Source organism: Eubalaena glacialis, chromosome 3 (assembly GCF_028564815.1).
Source record: "Eubalaena glacialis isolate mEubGla1 chromosome 3, mEubGla1.1.hap2.+ XY, whole genome shotgun sequence".
In the NCBI taxonomy this organism is placed as follows: Eukaryota; Metazoa; Chordata; class Mammalia; order Artiodactyla; family Balaenidae; genus Eubalaena; species Eubalaena glacialis.
Window position 1 is genome coordinate 16,661,590 of NC_083718.1, and position 18,988 is coordinate 16,680,577.

The window sequence follows — 18,988 nt, forward strand, 5'->3', positions numbered from 1 at the left end:
TTACTACAGTTGAGTTGATCTTAAAAAAATATCAACCTTTGGGAGGAAAAGAGGTAGAAGGAAGTCTAGATTAATGGAATTTACAGTTCAGTCATGGTGAATTTAAAAAATATTTTCCTTTCCATAATTATTTTATGTTCTAAATGAGGTAAAATTTATAAAATCTGCATTAAAGTCATGTTGAGGGCACTCTGGTGATCACAACGATGAGGTTTATTTTTGTCGACATGTCAGAGGGAAACATTAATTGCTGTTTGTCAACTGTGAACTTCATACTACACTGTCCAAGGATAGACAATGGGTGTCACCCTGTTAGAGAATCCTAACAAAAAAGCCATATTCAAGGAATATGAAATTGGCCAGTCTTTCAAACAAAGATGTGCTTAGGACTTCACTGATGTGATGATAGGTGTTTTCAGTTACAACCGACAGGGCTGATGTGAAACACAATCCTTTCCGGCTAATCCCATTTTAGAAACATGTGGGCGTGCTCAGTTGCCAGGGCATCGAGCACACACGTGAATGAATCAAGCTAAAGCATTAGAAATTATTGACATACAAGATCAAAATAAATAAGAGAAATTGAGCTGTTCTTTACACCTAGAATGTAAATCGCTGAAAATTTTTAAAAGGTAAAGGTTTTTACTTTAGCACCATGAATTGCGATGGAATCCCATTTCTATCACTGTGGCAGAACTGTACACAGCTAGGAAGCTAGAGTGACAAGTTTGAGGCTTTGATGTTAGATTTCAGCTTCAAAAATAGAAGCTATGTTGTAATTTTAGAACAATGGGATACATAGAGCAAATACAATGGGTAAAACATCTCTTCTTTGCTTTTCTTCTTAGGCGGATTTTCCTGAATTGGAGGCAGTGGTTGTGGGGATGCTTTTTGGTAGAGGAAATCCAAGTCCTAATCCTTTTGGCCTCTGCATGGCTTGAATCGGCTCAGCGATCCCCTTGCCATCTCGTCCGAGACCTGACCCAGGTGTCCAGCCCATGTTCTGGAGCATTCGATTTCCAATGTTGTTTTCTAGGATTGGCTGGGCGTTTTCTCCTACAAATCCTAAAATTAGAAAATGACGAGAAAAACAAACAAACCCCCAAAACCACTGTTATTTATGAACACAAGTGAAGAGCCTCTTAGGCTAAGAAAACCACATTTTCCTAAGTTTTTCTTTCAACCAGGTACCCAAGAGTGTTGTTGATTCACCTTTGGATAAGGAGCTTGCTGTAGTAGAGGGATCAATGAAAAAAGGGCCTTGGTTAGTTTCAGCTCTACCACTTAGTAGCTGATTAAGTTATTTAACCTCTTTGGGCTTCTGACTTCTCATCTGTAAAACAGGCATAACACAAAGCCATCAAAACTCAACTACCAGGTCATATCTTGTGGTTACTCTTCCTTGACAATTAAAGAAGTGATCATCAAGCAACTAACATTAGAGATTGTGTAGGAAGAAAAGGGGTGAAAGTATTTTGAAACCACCTTTGTTTTAGTGAGAACATATTCAGTACGGTCTCCTATATCGGGGCTTCCCCAAAAGTCTGTTGTAGAACTTTGAGGGATATAGTATTTGCCCACCATTCCGTCCTGAGGGCTCCAGGGATAAAGAAGTTTCCAAAGGTCTGCAGGATGCCTGTGGCATACCAGCTCAGTCCTAGGTCCAGCATGTTTCTGCTCTGAAATGTGGGCTATGTTTTCCGAGACAATCTGAGGGTTGAAATGAGCAGTTGTTGACAAAATCACTCACTACTCTCCAAGGCTTGTGAGTCAGATGTCTCTTTGGTACCAACCCACGTGCTCCCTGCACCCCTTTCCCATCATCATCCATCTTTCTTCCCTGATTTGGGATTATGAGAGCACCTTCTACCTCACCTCACCCCCCCCAAAATTGGGATTCTCTGTCCTACTCCTTCTCTAAGATTGTGTTTAGGATGGTGATACAAGGCACAGAAGGCTCCTTAAGCACCAGTAACAATAACAAAAAATATTATCTATGGGACCGCAGCACATAGAGTTCTATTTCTTGACCTGGGTGGTGGCTACACTAATGGCCAATTTATTATTGTGTTTTAAAACTGTATCTACACATTTCAATGTATTCTCTGGTATATGTATCTCACAGTAAAAAAATAAAATAATAATAAAGAAAAGAAATGTCAGAGTTGAACTAACAGTATATTTAATCTGGTAATTTGTACCTGGCTTTCTGGGAATAGCGAGTGGGTTGTTCCTTGTGATTGTAACTTACAGAAGGAAATTGCAAATAGAGATGAGTTTTATAACCGAAACTGATGAGTTTTATAACTGAAACTATAGAGTAATCATCAGTTGATTTTTGCAAGACCTTTACCAAACATTTTGATACTCTCAATCTTCAGTACATTTTCTGAGAATAGAATACACTGTTGCCATTTGCTGACTTCATTACAGGGAGTGAGAACTGGGTTACCACAATAATGAGTTGGTTTTGGATTTGTCAAATTGGTTCTTAGCTCATTGAAACAAGTATCTTAACACGTAATAGAAAAAACCAGGCTTCCCTGATGGCGCAGTGGTTACGAATCCGCCTGCCAATGCAAGGGGCACGGGTTCAAGCCCTGGTCCGGGAAGATGCCACATGCCGCAGAGCAACTAAGCCCATGCGCCACAACTATTGAGCCTGCGCTCTAGACCCCGCGAGCCACAACTACTGAGCCCACGTGCCACAACTACTGAAGCCCGTGCACCTAGAGCCCATGCTCTGCAACAAGAGAAGCCACGACAATGAGAAGCCCGCGTACCACAGCGAAGAGTAGCCTGCTCACCGCAACTAGAGAAAACCTGCGCACAGCAACGAAGACCCAACGCAGCCAAAAAACAAACAAGTAAATAAATAAATTTATAAAAAAAAGAAAAAACCTTCAACTGCGAACGGCTTGAATGGCCAAAGACTGGTACCAAAGAAAAATTCTGGACTAAAGTTATTTACGGCTTGACAAAGGCAAAATATACATACACAGAGATTTTACGTATATGTTTAAACTACATAAAAATATACATATAAATACATATAAAATATAAAAAATGGAACTCTTAATTACCAAACAAAACAAAGAGAAGCATTTTGTCAGAACTCTTGTTTAATATAATAACAAAAAGGCAATAAAGTTTTTTTTTAAGTTTTTACTTTGAAATTATGATAATGGTGACAACAAAGACAGACCACCAAGGCATCTAACTGTTTTCTGAACAGCTGCTGCTCAGGTGTGTCAGGTTAAATGGTGTACTAGCATTTTGTCTTATATCCCTAATTTTTTAGCCATCACCATGAATTAATTTAATTCCATCTATAAGCTAAGATCAGATCAGAGGGCTAATGCTGCTTTAGGTTACACATCTATTTAATATTTTCGATACAAGAGCTTTCAAAGGTTCAGGTTTAAAATTTAATATTTAAGAAAAAATATGAGGTCAATTTAAAACATCTCTGCACAAATTGCTAAATTGCAGTCAATTCTCAGTTCTGAAGTAAATAGTAAATAACTGATCCACTCTTGTAATTTTAAAATGTTGGTGTTTCAAGCATGGTGGCCTAGCAGTGGCCACCCTATTCCTCCCATGCTTTTTTGTCTATATTTTTAATTGAAGTATAGTTGATTTACAAGGTTGTGTTAGTTTCCGGTGTACAGCAAAGTGATTCAGTAATACATACATATATCTACATATATGTATACACATATATATATTTTTTAAATATTCTTTTCCATTATGGTTTATTACAGGATATTGAATATAGTTCCCTGCACTATACAGTAGGACCTTGTTTATCTATTTTATAAATAGTTGTGTGTATCTGCTAATCCCAAATTCCTATTTCAGCCCACCCCCCCATCCCATTTCCCCTTTGGTAACCATAAGTTCATGCCTGGTTTTTATACAGGCAGAAAAGAATCCATTCCCTCTCTTTTTAATGCTGGTTTCATTTCTCTTCGTAACAAAAAATAAAATAAAGCATTATCTTTACAGTAAAAAAAAAGAATAATTTCTCAAATGTTAAATCTTTCCACATTGAAACAAAGATCCCAGAAACAAACAAAAAACAATGGCTTTTCTATACCACTTAAAAAAAACAACAACAGATACTTCACTTTTCATGGGAAATGATTCTAGAGTGAGATCTACTATTGGTCGCTCAACCTCCTTTTATGAGATTAAGACATGGGAGGGGAACAGCTCAGACTCAGCACAGCATCCGACAACCATAATTTCCTTTTCTTTTGTTCCTAGCAGTGCTAAATCCTTTAAGTCCTTTCCTGGGAGGCTCTCCTCCTGCTCGGGCAATTTTAGCAATACAGAGCCTCCTAACCTTCCGCAAGCTCCTGCTCCCAGCCCCCTTTATGCTGGATCTCTTATATCTATTACAGCTGAGTCGGTCCTTTCCCCTCAAATCTTCCAAAGTGTACTGTGGATGGTAGTTCACTGGTGTAATTGGCTCAAGAGATGAAAATCTTGTATCGGTCTCTCTTAGCTGCTAATCCATCCAGCTGACTGCAAGCCTAATTGGCACCTTGTTTAGTAATTTGGCTCCTAAAGTGTTGTATTGATGTTGGATAAACAGCCAGTGGAAGGGGAGGTGACACATGCTGCTTCCCACATAACAGCTAGTGCCTTGCTTCAGTCCCGACCCTGCTTTCAGAAGGCTTTTAATGGTTTATGCTCATTCTTTCTTCCCATCCATCCTCTTTCCCCATTACTTTACTAGCCAGCTGAAGAGCAGGATTATTGTTATTATTATATGTGACGTTATTAGAATTGCAATTTATAATACTGTCCTCTGTTCTCAGTAACTAATTTAGGGACATGGGTTTTTTGATTGCTGTTAAGAAAAGAAACAGCATTGAGCACAGTTTGGGATGTGAGAAAGTGGTAGGTGTTACTACTTTTTGTCAAACGTTTTAATTATTTCTTAATATAGGAAAGCCTAATTCAGACCATTCTACATTTTATCTGCAATATTTCAGACATTTTTCATGGGAATTTTGTTAAATAAAATCAGTTCAAATAGATAACTGCTTAAAAATACAAGCCACTTTTTAGAAAATGAAATGTAAAACTAGTTTCTTAGTTTTTTTTCTTTTTTAAAAAATTTAATTAATTAATTAATTAATTGGCTGCGTTGGGTCTTCCTTGCTGCAGGTGGGCTTTCTCTAGTTGCAGCGAGCCGGGGCTACTCTTCGTTGCGGTGCGCGGGCTTCTCATTGCGGTGGCTTCTCTTGTTGCGGAGCACGGGCTCTAGGTGCGTGGGCTTCAGTAGCTGTGGCACGCGGGCTCTGTAGTTGTGGCTTGTGGGCTCTAGAGCACAGGCTCAGTAATTGTGGCTCACGGGCTTAGTTGCTCCGCGGCATGTGGTATCTTCCAGGACCAGGGCTTGAACCCGTGTCCCCTGCATTGGCAGGCAGATTCTTAACCACTGCGCCACCAGGGAAGCTGGATTTTTTTTTTTTCTTAAGTGATGAAAACTTTGCATAGTAGGGAGTGAAAGACATGGTCAGTATTGACATGTCTGGAGAAGGGAGTGTTTTTATTAATAGATGTTTTGGTTATACAGAAACATATTTTTTATGGAATGATTGTATATCAAAGAATAGTGTTTCCAGAGAACTAAAGAAATCTTAAAATAAAACTGTATTGTTCTGAAGGCACACAGGGATGTTTGTTGCTATAATATGATCAGGACCATTTATGGTCTACCTACTACGTACCTGGCATGTGGTTTAATTGCTAGGCATGTGACATTCGTTATCTCCATTCCTCATAACAGTTGTGCAGGGGGGAATTATAATGGGCCTCAGAGAGATGAAGTACTTGACCATTATCACATCCTAAGCTAAGATTCAAACTTCGGTTAAGCTTACTCTTAAAGCCTACACACTTGCCATTACCTACACTGCCTCCCTATGAGAATTAATGGCAAATAAACAATTTTAGTGGAGATGATGTTCCAAACCATTAAAAAAAATTAATTGGGTTACATGTTAATTGCAATATTAACTTCTCTCAATTTGCATTTGGACAATATTCAGCATAGTACACACATTGACATACTTGGATAACTTAAAATATAATGGTGGAGCTCTTAGAGATTACCAGTGCTTCTGTAGCCATCATTTCTTTTGATCTTCTGTAGCAACCTGAAAGGTTATTATTGACTCCACTTACAGAAAAAACTGAGGTTTAAAGAGGAAATGCACCTGCCCAAAGTCGACTAGTCAGAAAGTGCCCCAGTTAGAACTTGAATTTAGGACATCTGAGTCTTAATGTTACCCTTTCACTGAACATTGATCTTAAAATATTCTATCACCATTAGTTTCTATTATGTCATTTCTTCTGCCACATTTTCCCAAATGACTGAGATTTTAATATATCCATAAATTTCAAACTCCTGGAAAAAAACTGCTAAACTAGCAAAGCAAGTCTGTTTGAAGAGTGTTTCAACTTTCCTGAAATACCTCAAAATTCCCTTTGTTTGTTATTAACCCAGCTACTCTAGCTTTCTTTGGCTGATATTTAAATGACAATTTATGTTTTAGTTGTATTTATTGTAAACAGCATATACTGAATTTTGTTCTTTTATTCATTATGATAATCCTTGAATTTAATTGATGCATTTACTCCATTCACATTTATTGTGATTGCTGATATATTTGGATTATTTTTACACTATTACTTAATGCTATTTACCTTGCTTCTTCTATACATTTTTGTTTCCTCCTTTCTGGCATCCATTGCTTGCTTATACAGCTTGAAAATTACATATTATATTTCTATTCTTTTAATGATTACTTTTAAACGTTAACATGCATACCTGACTTATTATTCCCGCACATTTTACATATTATTGTTGTCCAGAGTTTTAGCTCCATCTTACATTTATACACCCAGATTAATCCTCTTTATGGTCATTGTCACCATCCTCATCACTTTTATACATTCAATGTAAGTTTAGCTTTATGCACGTTTAACAATTTCTTTGCTCCCAACTCCTTCTTGATTTTTATTTTCTTTTTTCATGGATTCCATTTTCTTCTACATGAGTTATTAAATTTAGTAATGATGGGTCTTTACCTGAAAATGTCTTAATTTCATCCTCACTCTTGGGAAATAATTTAACTGGACAGAAAACTCTATGATGATTCAGTTATTTCATCTCACACTTTGAAAATATTCTCTAATTTTCTGGATTGCTCCGTTCTTTTTAAGTTTGTTGCCAGTGTAATTTCATTCCTACGTAGGTTATATCTTTTCTCCTTGGTTGCCCTTAAGTTCTTCTCTTTGTCTTTGGTGTTCTAAAGTTTTATTACAGTGTATCTAGGTATGACTTTATTTATATTTACAACTTCTTGATAGACTTGTACTTTTTGAACATGAAGATTCAAGTTTTCTTCATTTTTAAAAATTCTGCCATTTTCATTGAATGCTTTCAACATTCTCCTGGAATAGTGCACTTCTCTATTCTTTCTACTTTTTCTGGAAGTTCTATTGTATTAGACATATATTGAACTGCATGCTCCTTCAAGTACTTTGGCTATTCTTTTATATTTTCCATATTTTTATCCCTCTGTGCTTCTTTTAGATAGTTTCTTCAGATCGCTCTTAAAACTCACTGTTTTTTTTTTTTTCCAGCTGTATCTAATGTGCTGTTCAACCCATCCAGTGAGTTTAAAATTCTCAAGATATTTTCATAATAAATAAAATAATCTCAAATTTCTACTTGGTTCTTTATCACATCTGTCTTTTCCTTTTTCAGTTATTCCCCTTCGCTTTGACTCTGTTTTAATAACGAATTCTTTTAGTTTTGGTTTGTGAGGTCATCTTCAGTAGGTTTTCATTTGTGGTGGTTCTTGAGACTTGGGGTTGAAGGTGTGTACCTCTAGAGTGGTTTTGCACTTGCTTCAAAGACCAGTTTTTATGCTAATTTTTGGCTTGGTGTCATTTTAAACTAGAAACTCATATGTGAAGGTAGGCTCTTGGTTACAAATCTTCAGAGAGTTTTCCACTTGGAGCCTAGGTGGAAACCAGATTCTTAATTTTCCTGTGCTTGTGGGTGAGTTTTGTTTCTAGTCTGCCCTGTCCTGAGGCTAGAGCTTGTCAGACGTTCTGGCTTGATAAGGAGCCTTACACCAGCTCCCCGGCTTGCCTCTCTTTCCACGAGGGCACTAACCAACAAGCCTCAAGGCTTCTGAGACTGGCATAGGCATGGGGGTGCTTGGGACCATTTCTCTCTTTCTTCCCTGCAGTCTCGGCTATGCATCTAAAGGAGATGGTTTCACATATTATTCAGCATGTCCAGGTATTCTGTGGTTTGAGCACTTTCTCATTATTTAGTCTTTCATATTGTCAGGAACAGCAATTATTTTCTATCTAACATGTGTGCTTACCTTCTTAAGTGTTTCTTGTATCATATGACAATGGAGAGCTGTTTAAGACTCTACCGAGACACATGACTGAAAGGTGGTTCATATACCCAAGAGGGAGAGAGTTACATACTTCCTAGGCTTTTGCAATATGTTTAGACATAGTTTGGTTTCAAAATGAATAACAACAACCCCCCCCGCCCCCGCCACTAAAGTCTGCCTGTTTTAAAATCCTGGAAGAGATAAGATAATCTACAGTGGTCATACAGATCCAGTGATAAAAGAAAATAAAAATAAAAAATATAGGGGACTTCCCTGGTGGCACAGCGGTTAAGAATCCACCTGCCAATGCAGGGGACACGGGTTCGATCCCTGGTCCGGGAAGATCCCACATGCCGCGGAGCAACTAAGCCCGCGCGCCACAACTACAGAGCCTGTGCTCTAGAGCCTGCGAGCCACAACTACTGAGCCCATGCACCACAACTACTGAAGCCCGTGTGCCTAGAGCCTGTGCTCCACAACAAGAGAAGCCACCACAATGAGAAGCCCGCACACCGCAACAAAGAGTAGCTCCCCTCGCCCCAACTAGAGAAAGCCCGCGCGCAGCAACGAAGAGCCAGCACGGCCAAAAAAAAAAAAAAAAAAAAGAGGTTAACATGGTAAATTTAAAATATAATTATTGATAAGATAAATTTGGACAACTGAAGAGACATAGCACCTTGAAAAGGAGCTTGGTTACATCAAACATTTCCTGATTATGTTCAGTATGACTTAAAAGCACACCTTTTAAAAACCTTCACCCATTATGATTTACAATCTGCCTTTATTGCCTGCAATCTTCATAAAGATTATTTTATTATTGAAATATCAGTAGGATGCAGAGGAGAAGTCACAAAAAGCTGTGATGTAACCTCTTGCTAAGAACTTGCATGCCCACAAAGACACAGTTATGCTGGAGCAATATCTATACTGAGATATCGAACTTCTAATTTAAAAATAGAGAAGAAAGTCTACTACTTATGATGAATACTTTCCCTATGATAATATTTCAATAGAAAGCAAAATAGTAACAGCAAATACTAATTGTGGATAACAATGAATTTAGTAATACGTAGTGGACAAAACATTTTTAAAAAAATGTGGTAGCCACAATATCTCAATAAACATACTTAAATCTTTTTAGTATCAAATCCTCAGTAAGCTATGATTTCTACCAAAGACACAAGAGCATAACCAACATTGCTGACAGCCTTTTAAAAACGTGTTAATAATATTCCTATTTTGCTCACTGCTTTTCTTCACCTTTACAGATGACATTTTTCAAACTATAAAATGCGTTCTGCTGCAAACCTTCTTGCTTCAACAGTTCTCAGTTTTATAATAGTAAATCTACATTCTTTGCTACTGAGACATCCACTATCTTTTGGTATGTGACTTTGAATGAGGCAGAGAACAAGCCATACGTTTAAAAATCAATACCTAACCTTATCAATATTCATTTTACTTTGTCAATACAAAATACGAAGGTGAAAGAGCAGTAAATAAGCTAAAGCACTGAAATAAATTCAGTGTTCCTGTCACAATTAATAAATGTTCAACCGATAACACAGCTGGCTAGTCTATAGCCTTACTTAAATTATGCTTCAGTGTTATTGTTACAACAGGGTGAGTAAAATTTTCAATACACTAGCAGGTAAAGATGATCAGATTTTGGGTTATTAATTTCATAGGGAACTTTAAATCTTTAAAAATATTATTTATTATGGATACAGTATATAACTGTTTATCTTTAACATCTTAAATTGTTGTATAAACACAGTTTGGGATTATAAAGTGCCTAATTATAGTTTTCTGATAAACTTTTGCTAAATCTTTTCTAAATCTGCTATTTGATGACATAATATTTCATATATAAATCAGAGGGGATCATCAAACAATATTCAGACTGTCAGCCTTTTAACTCCCATTCCTGATTTCAAATCAGAAAGTGTTACCTTCACCTGTCTTTTTCCAGCTTAGATTGAATGTTGACTAAAGGTAGAAGGAACTGTGAAAACACATCTCAATTCAATGTGTTTTTTAGGAGGTCTATAAGGGCCTATAAAATGGCAAGAATAGTTTCTTGAAAATAATTCTACATGCTAACTCAACTTTGGAAGCTTATAAAGATAAGATTCTTTGTTATGTGATTAACTATATTCCAGAGTTTGAAAACTATAATTTTTGGAGACAAGATGATCTAGGATTCATAAGCTTATTATCAAAGTGTATTTATGCAAAAGCATTTCTTACTTGAATTTGGAGAATAATCTTCACCTTAGAGTTGATTCATTTGTATTGGAAGATATTCTTTTTAAAACTAAGGATTTTTAAGTAACCTCATTCTCTTCCTCTTTGAGAGGAACGGTTATGCATGGATTGTAAAAATGCATCAAAAATGAGTAACCTAATTCTCCTACTCCAATACTATTTGATTAATTACAAAAACGCATTAAATTTCTATGAGTTATGTTCCTTTAGGTAAATAATCTAGTAATAGAATTGAAATCTTGAGTCTTAAGAGAATCACTGAAGTTTTGAAATACAACACTTGGAATATGCTGGTGTAAGCTTATGAATGTTTTAGGCTAAAGTTTAATGTTTATACCCATATGCTGTAAAAATGATTTCCTCTGATGCTACTGAGTTTCATCATCAAAATCACCCTGTAGAAATAATCACATTATGCTCTCCCCAACCATTATGCATTTTCCTTCTCACTTCACATATGTTCAGAGTGTTAGGACCTGACCCTGATATTCTCTCTTCCTTAATTGCGGGCTCTGAGGTGCTTTAGTCACATTCCTAAGATTGTTCTTGTACTATTTCTGCCACCAGTGTTTGAATCATTGAAAGATAAGAGAATTCAGGGGACCATTCAACTGGAATGGGAATATTAAAGAATCCTATCCTTGCCTTATGAAAGATTTGAGGAACTTATGACATGTATTTGATCTAAAAGTAGCTGTATGTTCCTGTATAAAGAGATGTATTACAAGTGTTGTAATGAAAGTTCTGTATTTCTACACAGCAAATTTAGATAAATCTTTTATGGCACTTAAGATACATAATAGTCTATATAAATATAAATAAATTATATAATAGTCTATTTATATATAAATAAAGATATATATATATAATTGCATAAGACACATGGAATAAGATGGTCTTTACATATATATTCTTACAGAAAGGCCATATGTATGTTATGAAAAGATCATGAGTTTAGGAGTCATGCAGACATTGGGTTGAATCCTCCCTTTGCCCTTCAATCATTCTGCCTTTTTAGGTAGCTAAGAAGACCCTAACACATGTCTGAATCTTCATTTTATGGTGTAAAGTGAATGATTGTAACACCTAAGTCGTCAAGTTGTTGCAAAGATAAAATAAGGTTTTGGTACATGGTAGGCACCCAGTAAGTGGTAAATATTATTCTACATGAACACAAACACATCCTGCACACAGTTATTTCCTACTTCCAAATTCTGAAAATTCAACAAAGTTAGAGGATGAAGATCAGATATCACACTTGTAACTACACTTATAACTACAGTTCATAATTTAGCCCTTTATGTGGATCGAACAACTGTATGTGGGTGCCCCAATTTTAAGTTATTCTTTAATTTTTTAGTGCTGAACTATGGGATAGGTCTACTGAATACAGAATTTAAGCTTCACCTCTTTTACTTCCTTTGAAATCATCATGTCAAGATATCTGTCTATTCATATCTGTTATCTATATCTGTATTTTCCCCTTCTCACTGCTTACTCTCCTGTTGAATCTGAATCTTATTTTCATATTCTATAATTAATCTTGGAAAAAATAACTCTTCCTATAAAAGAATTCCTAAATGAAGCTGAGAGAGACAGTTTATAAATATGAATGGTTAAGGACTCCAAGCAATAGGCCACTACTGTAATAATAACTTTGTAATTGATCAAGGATCTACATGGAAAGCATTTTCTCATAGTCAGTTTGCTGAATTACAAACCCATACAGTTAATTGTTGTTTGTTCCTGTGCGCATGTCCACATTTAAGGCCTAGTCGGCTCCCTGATCACAGGTTTTTAATCTCTGCTTCCCGCACCACTGCTCTTGCACGAGATCTTTTTTTTTCTATTTAACATCTTTATTGGAGTATAACTGCTTTACAATGTTGTGTTAGTTTCTGCTGTATAACAAAGTGAATCAGCTATATGTATACATATATCCCCATATCTCCTCCCTCTTGCGTCTCCCTCCCACCCTCCCTAACCCACCCCTCTAGGTGGTCACAAAGCACCAAGCTGATCTCCCTGTGCTATGCGGCTGCTTCCCACTAGCTATCTATTTTACATTTGGTAGTGTGTATATGTCCATGCCACTCTCTCACTTTGTCCCACCTTACCCTTCCCCCTCCCCGCGTTCTCAAGTCCATTCTCTACGTCTGCGTCTTTATTCCTGTCCTGCCCCTAGGTTCTTCAGAACCATTTTTTTTTTTTTTTAGATTCCATATGTATGTGTTAGCATACAGTATTTGTTTTTCTCTTTCTGACTTACTTCACTCTGTATGAAAGACTCTAGGTCCATCCACCTCACCAGAAATAACTCAATTTCATTTCTTTTTATGGCTGAGTAATATTCCATTGTTTATATGTGCCACATCTTTATCCATTCATCTGTCGATGGACATTTAGGTTGCTCCCATGTCCTGGCTATCATAAACAGAGCTGCAATGAACACTGTGGTACATGACTCTTTTTGAATTATGGTTTTCTCAGGGTATATTGCACGAGATCTTGCAATACATATTAATCTTATTCTTATCCTTCCCTACCGAGCTCAGGTCTTTGCCTCTCCAGGAAGGCTTCCCGTCCCCTTTGGTCTAGTGACTTCTCTCAGCTCAAAACTTGTGGTTTTCCCTATACCACACTCATTAGAATGACATGGTTTTTGAGGTGGAAATGATGAGAGATTTTTTATTCTAATGCTAACTTGTCTAAGTAAGGAAAGACGAAATCAAAGATCTCTGCAGAGCTGGGTGTAGAAACCAGACTGCCACATTCATGACCACACTGGCATCTACTACCACACGGGCCTTGTGTTTTGAGGCTGCTTCAATACTTGTGAATTCATTACTATTAATTTCCTCTGGGGTTATTCACCTTTTCATCAATTTATGCCTTGTTTTTCCAACAAGTCTGTAACTTTCTTGAGGCCAAAGACACAGCCTTTGAAGTATCTGTATCCTGTAATACCTCACACAGTTTTGCAGGTGTGTAGGAAATACTTTAGTGATTGGCGGCCTGAAAAACCTACACAAGGAACACACAATACATCCTGACACCAAAGGCAAATGATTTGCTTTACTGGTTTCTTGTAACTGTGCTTCTTCCTCAGTGCAAGTGATTAAGGGTTATCTGTATTTTACTCTTGATGATTTATGAACTTTATATGTGTGTTTTGCCCCAAGCCCTTTTTCTTTTACCTGCTGTAGTAGGTCCAGGCAAAGGTGCAGCTTTTCTTCTCCGTTTGATGTCTCCAGTGCATAGGGATCCTAAATGCATGCTTGTTTGCCTACAAGTAATTATCAGAAAAAACTATTAACAAAGGAGGGAAAAAAATGACACATAAATACACAGCTTGTATAATCTGAACCTAAATCAAAACATTCTCAACAAAGATGGAGCAGCCTAGTAAAACCACCAATCTTGTTTATATCGAAACATAATTACGTTTGTTGACAAGCGTTCAGCAGCTAAATGCGCCATCATAAATTGTTACTGGAATGAATAATATAAAAGGAATGCTTTTTAATTTTCAAAACTGGCAATCTTTCTGGCTCAACATAAAATCAAGCACTGTTGCTTCTGACAGGAAAATAGCTAAGATTAATTATCTAAAGAGATCACAATATTGTTGCTAGGTTATCAATTGGTTACTAATGCTTTACTGTCAGAACAACATTTATTACAGGAAAAGTATGATCAATTTCTTTTAGGATATTATGTGGCAGTGAATTCTCTTAAAACATTTTAAATAGAAGGAAATAGTGATGTTCTTCCTTATAATTCACATGATTAGAATTCTTTAGTTAATTATTTATTAGCTAGGTGAGGAAACAATTTGAATGCATTAACGCTGATATTGATACTAGACAAGCTAACATGACATTGGATTACCTTTGTAAAGGCATGATGTATAAGAACTAAGAAGCAGACCTTCTGCTATTCTTGGAACTAGTCAGAATTAGACTGTTCTGTCTAACATAGACTCCTAAATTTACGAGTTTTGGAAAAATTAGAAATGGCTCAATTGGAAATCAAGACAAACTAATAAGATGGAAAAGATGTAAAAGTCTTCAAGATTTTCAAGCTATAGAGGACTCTTATGTTCATGTCCTGGATTATAATCCCTGACATGGGGCTGGGATAGTATCTGGGGATCATGAAGCAGAAATAAATAAAGCATGTTTACTAGAAAACATGACTTTTTAGTAATTCAGAGAGATATGTGGTAGTATACTGAAGTTTTATAGGGCCCAATTAGAAAACAACCAGATTATTAGAGAAAAATGTAAAAGGAAGAAACTAATTCTAATTAATTAATTAAATTCTGATTAATTAAACTAATTCTAAAACTAATTAAAACTCAAAATATATACTTCCACACTTATACCCAGGTGTTTAAATATAATGAAAAATTGGAGTTGGGGAGTGAAATTACTTTAAATACAGATTCTATCTATAATGTACAAAGTAAAGTACAATCAATGAGCTGGCTAATCCAAGGGGTATATACAACCAAAGAAGCATACTGTGAAAATCTATCAATATAGGTAGAAGTAAACGAGTATTTATCTAGTTTTCTCTTCCCTTCGTATTGAGTGCATAATGATTCTCTTTTATAAATATTTATAATTATTAAAATATTTTAAAAAATTAGTTCATTCAATTAATGATTAACTTTGCAGAAATACATACACACACATGTCAAAATGTTTACTAGTATGTATAACTATTAACATTTTTATTGGATTTTAAAGTGTGGTTTTGGCTCATAATACCAAGAAAAAATAAATGGCTATATTTATTTTATATTTTATTTTATATATTATATATAATATATATTTTATATATTTATTTTATAAATATATTTATATTTATTTTATATTTATATATATATTCATATTTATCTATTTTTAAAGCTATATCGAAATTAAAAAAAATTAAAAAGTCACATCCTTTTTATAAAAAATTAATGAATTCCCTTATTCAGCAAGCAATTATTAGTATCTACTGCTGACTTAGCATAAGACTCCATAGTGATGGTGAAAATGAGGAAAAAGGAAGTGGAAGATACCAACGAAATGGAAAGTTCAGTTCTTATTATTGGAAGAGTTTTAAGTCTGAGTGGGGAGATTAAGTCAAAATATATGAAATGATTAGTGGCAGGCACAATGAACTTTCTTAACATTACTAGAGATTATGATATTTAGTCCTTATAAAAATTCTAAGCGTTTACTGAATATACCTTTTTTCTTTGTAGGGAAAAATCGGTGCTTCAGTGGAAAACTATAGAGTACACCTTTCTACTCACCTGATTCTGATTCTATGCGAGCTATTTTACAACTCTAAGTTATAGATAACTGAAAGCAATAGAAAATAACTCCTGTCTGCAGTAATGCAAATGAGTTCTGTCCTGAGGAAGGACAATCCTCCCCGCTGTGGAAAAGCCCGTTTGCACCCATCGGTACATTCATTCAATCTTCCTTACTCCATATACATTTGTGCTTCTTTCTTTTCTCCTTTGAACCCATTATAACATCTGCCTGGTTCCCTCATTAATCAATGAGTTAAAATCTCAAATGCATATTCATTTGATATCTGTAAAAGAGACATGATTTTACCTATTTGTACAACATTATCCTCACACATCTCCGATCCCTCTTGAAACCTGCCCCCTAGAAAAAAGACTGGAGTAGTTTACCTTCCGCAGAGCATGTACCAGACAGGCGCGGCTATCAGGACTAGCCGAGGAGGAGGGGAAAGTGACATTCTGGAAATGGGAATAAAGTGGGAACCTGAATTCTGGAGTGTGGCCCTTCTGTTATGGAGCTGTGAAAACCAACCCATGGACTATCTACTTCTTATCCTCTTGTTAAAACATAATAAATATTCTTGGATTAAGCCACTGCTGGTCAGGTTTTCTATACCTGTTGCTGAAAGTATTTCTAAATGACAAAGAGTTTGTTCTGTTCAGAGAATTTTGAGTAGTTCAGGATGTCTGGGTAGCAGTGTTTACAGAAGGAACTATATAACATGACGGAAGAAGAACGCTGGGGATCGACCATGGGCCATATGTGCCACATTTGCCCCGTGAAGGTGTTTGGATTTTATAGCTGCTGTGGGGTCATTAAAGATCATTTAGCGGAAGCAAGCTGGCCAGATTCATGGGATGCTGATGAGCTGGGGTTGGGAGGGTAACCAGGTTTGTGAGTAGTCCAGACACACAGCTCCTCCCAGGTTATCAGTCTCTGTTATAATTAAGAATAACATCATGCCACACAATGAAACTTCTTCTGAAGAAATACCTTTTTAGAAATCATTAGAAGAGTACACAGTAGCTGTTCATTGTGACTATTAAGATGGCTAGTTTCTACTTACATTGTTCTTGCACTAGTTGTATGTAACCGGAGTCTTCTAATTGCTTGAAAAACCATTCTCCCAAGTCCATATCGCCTTTAAAACTTTACTATTTTTTTTACACTGTTCAAATTTATTAGGAAGGCCTGTTTACAAAGAGGGTGAAAAACAAATTCCAAGAACAACTCCCTCTTCTAAGCCTTTTTCTCATCTGCTGGACCCCAAATTCCCTTTTGGGTATCTGTACAGAACAAGTGGCACAGCACATTTTCCTTCAACTCCCCTCCCCCACCCCCAATGTAGCTACATAAAGGAAAAGAGACAAACATTCAAGGAGAATAAAGTTAAAGTTAATAAAGTCAGTACACTGAACCCAAAGACCTGAGCCATAAGAAAAACAGCGAGCTGTATTTCAGGAATTCTATCAAGAATTGACTACCTGCTACAGCACATTGAGAGATCGGGATTATTGATCAGTAAGATTACTCATTTAAGCCTGTCCTCCCCCTCTCCCTTCAGACAGGTGCAGCGGAGTTGCTACAAATAACACTAAGCAAGATCTACTCCGTTATTTAGTTGTCACTCTTAATGCAAAACAGAGCAGTTATTTTTTTAATTTAAAATCAATGAACGTCTCAAAGGCAGCCTAGTTGCTTCAGCCTAAATGAGTCATTTGTCTTTGCAAAGCAGAACACGTGGATTATTATTCAAGGTGATGGTTGGCAATTTTTGGTTTTTGTTTGGTTTGTTTTGCTGTGGTGTTTTGAACAATGACCATACGTTGTCCTATGAACAGACCCAAAGTTGTTAAAAAATGTTAAGGTCCTTTTGTAAGGCACTGTTAGGAAATTACCCATCAGCCCTATCAGTATATTTGTGTCAGTGAGAGCCTTTGCTTGGGTGGAAAAGAAGGGAGAAAAGTCAGAACCTGGTAACTTGGTAACTACTAACACCTTAAAATACTAGGGGTAAACACACACATATCTTTAAGTGGAAAGGATAAAGAAATAATGCTTTTTTGTTATGGATTTAATAAGCAGTGTCAGCTATGATTTGAAACACTGTTTCCCATTGTACTCATTCTGAAAATTTTCCTATTAAATATTAGAAAGCAGAGCTCAAAGGGAAATCTTCATTTTGTTCTGCTTTTGAGCCAGACTTCACTTGGTTATCCCGTCATCCTTTTAAATGGGGTGGTGGCAGGAAAGTGGGCATTTCATCCAGAGGAAAAAAAAAGTAAAAAACAAAAAAATAAAAAAATCCAAAAAAACCCCACAAAGCAGAGACAAAAAATACTAGGGAGGACCACCTTACCTGAGAACCTGTCTTTTGACAAGGGCTGACAAGGTCTGAAGCAGGCGGTGTCAAACACAATAATATTAAAGGGAAGACAAGAGGAACTTGTCTCTTCATTGTATGCGCATTTGGCTTTTCAGAGAATTAGGCCTAGTGAAAGCTGCCCCCTGGATAAGATGTGTTCCCGAGCAGCCTCGGACAAGCTGCAGAGAACAGACAAACAGATGTGACTATGGGCCCTGGCATTTGGCAAGAACGCTCACTGTCAGTTAGAAAAATATAAGCCTGGACAGGGTATCAGCTGCACAGAAATGAAGTGGGTCTGTGGTGTCACTGGAGGAGCAATCGGTGCAAATCCAGCCCTATGTGAACTTTCCCTTCTAGATCCAAATCACCCTCTCTTCCCCTTTATTCCGTGTCAATATGTCTCAACATATTAACTGAACAAGTAAACATCAGTATCTAGCACTTTTCCTTCTGTGCCAATATGCACATATCAAGTACTGTTGAGCATAAATATTTCTTAACTACCAGGATCGCATTAAATCTTTGGGTTTTTTTTTAAACATTTATTTATTTTATTTACTTATTTTTGGCTGTGTTGGGTCTTCATTGCTGCGCACGGGCTTTCT

At 36.5% G+C, this 18,988-nt stretch overlaps 1 protein-coding gene across 3 annotated transcripts in view; it reads right to left on the reverse strand.

Annotated features, from left to right (window-relative positions):
* Positions 1 to 644: 644 nt before the first annotated feature.
* GPATCH2 (G-patch domain containing 2) overlaps positions 645 to 18,988 on the reverse strand; it is a 173,204-nt gene continuing 154,860 nt past the window's right edge. For 2 of the 3 annotated variants that reach the window (XM_061185304.1, XM_061185305.1), the window contains exons 9-10: positions 13,904 to 13,992; positions 645 to 1,065 (exon numbers count right to left, since the gene is read on the reverse strand). In XM_061185304.1, coding sequence (XP_061041287.1) covers positions 845 to 1,065; positions 13,904 to 13,992 — 310 coding nt within the window. In that variant the 3' untranslated portion in view covers positions 645 to 844. The remainder of the gene's footprint in view (positions 1,066 to 13,903; positions 13,993 to 18,988) is intronic. The other variant, XM_061185306.1, reaches the window with a different exon arrangement.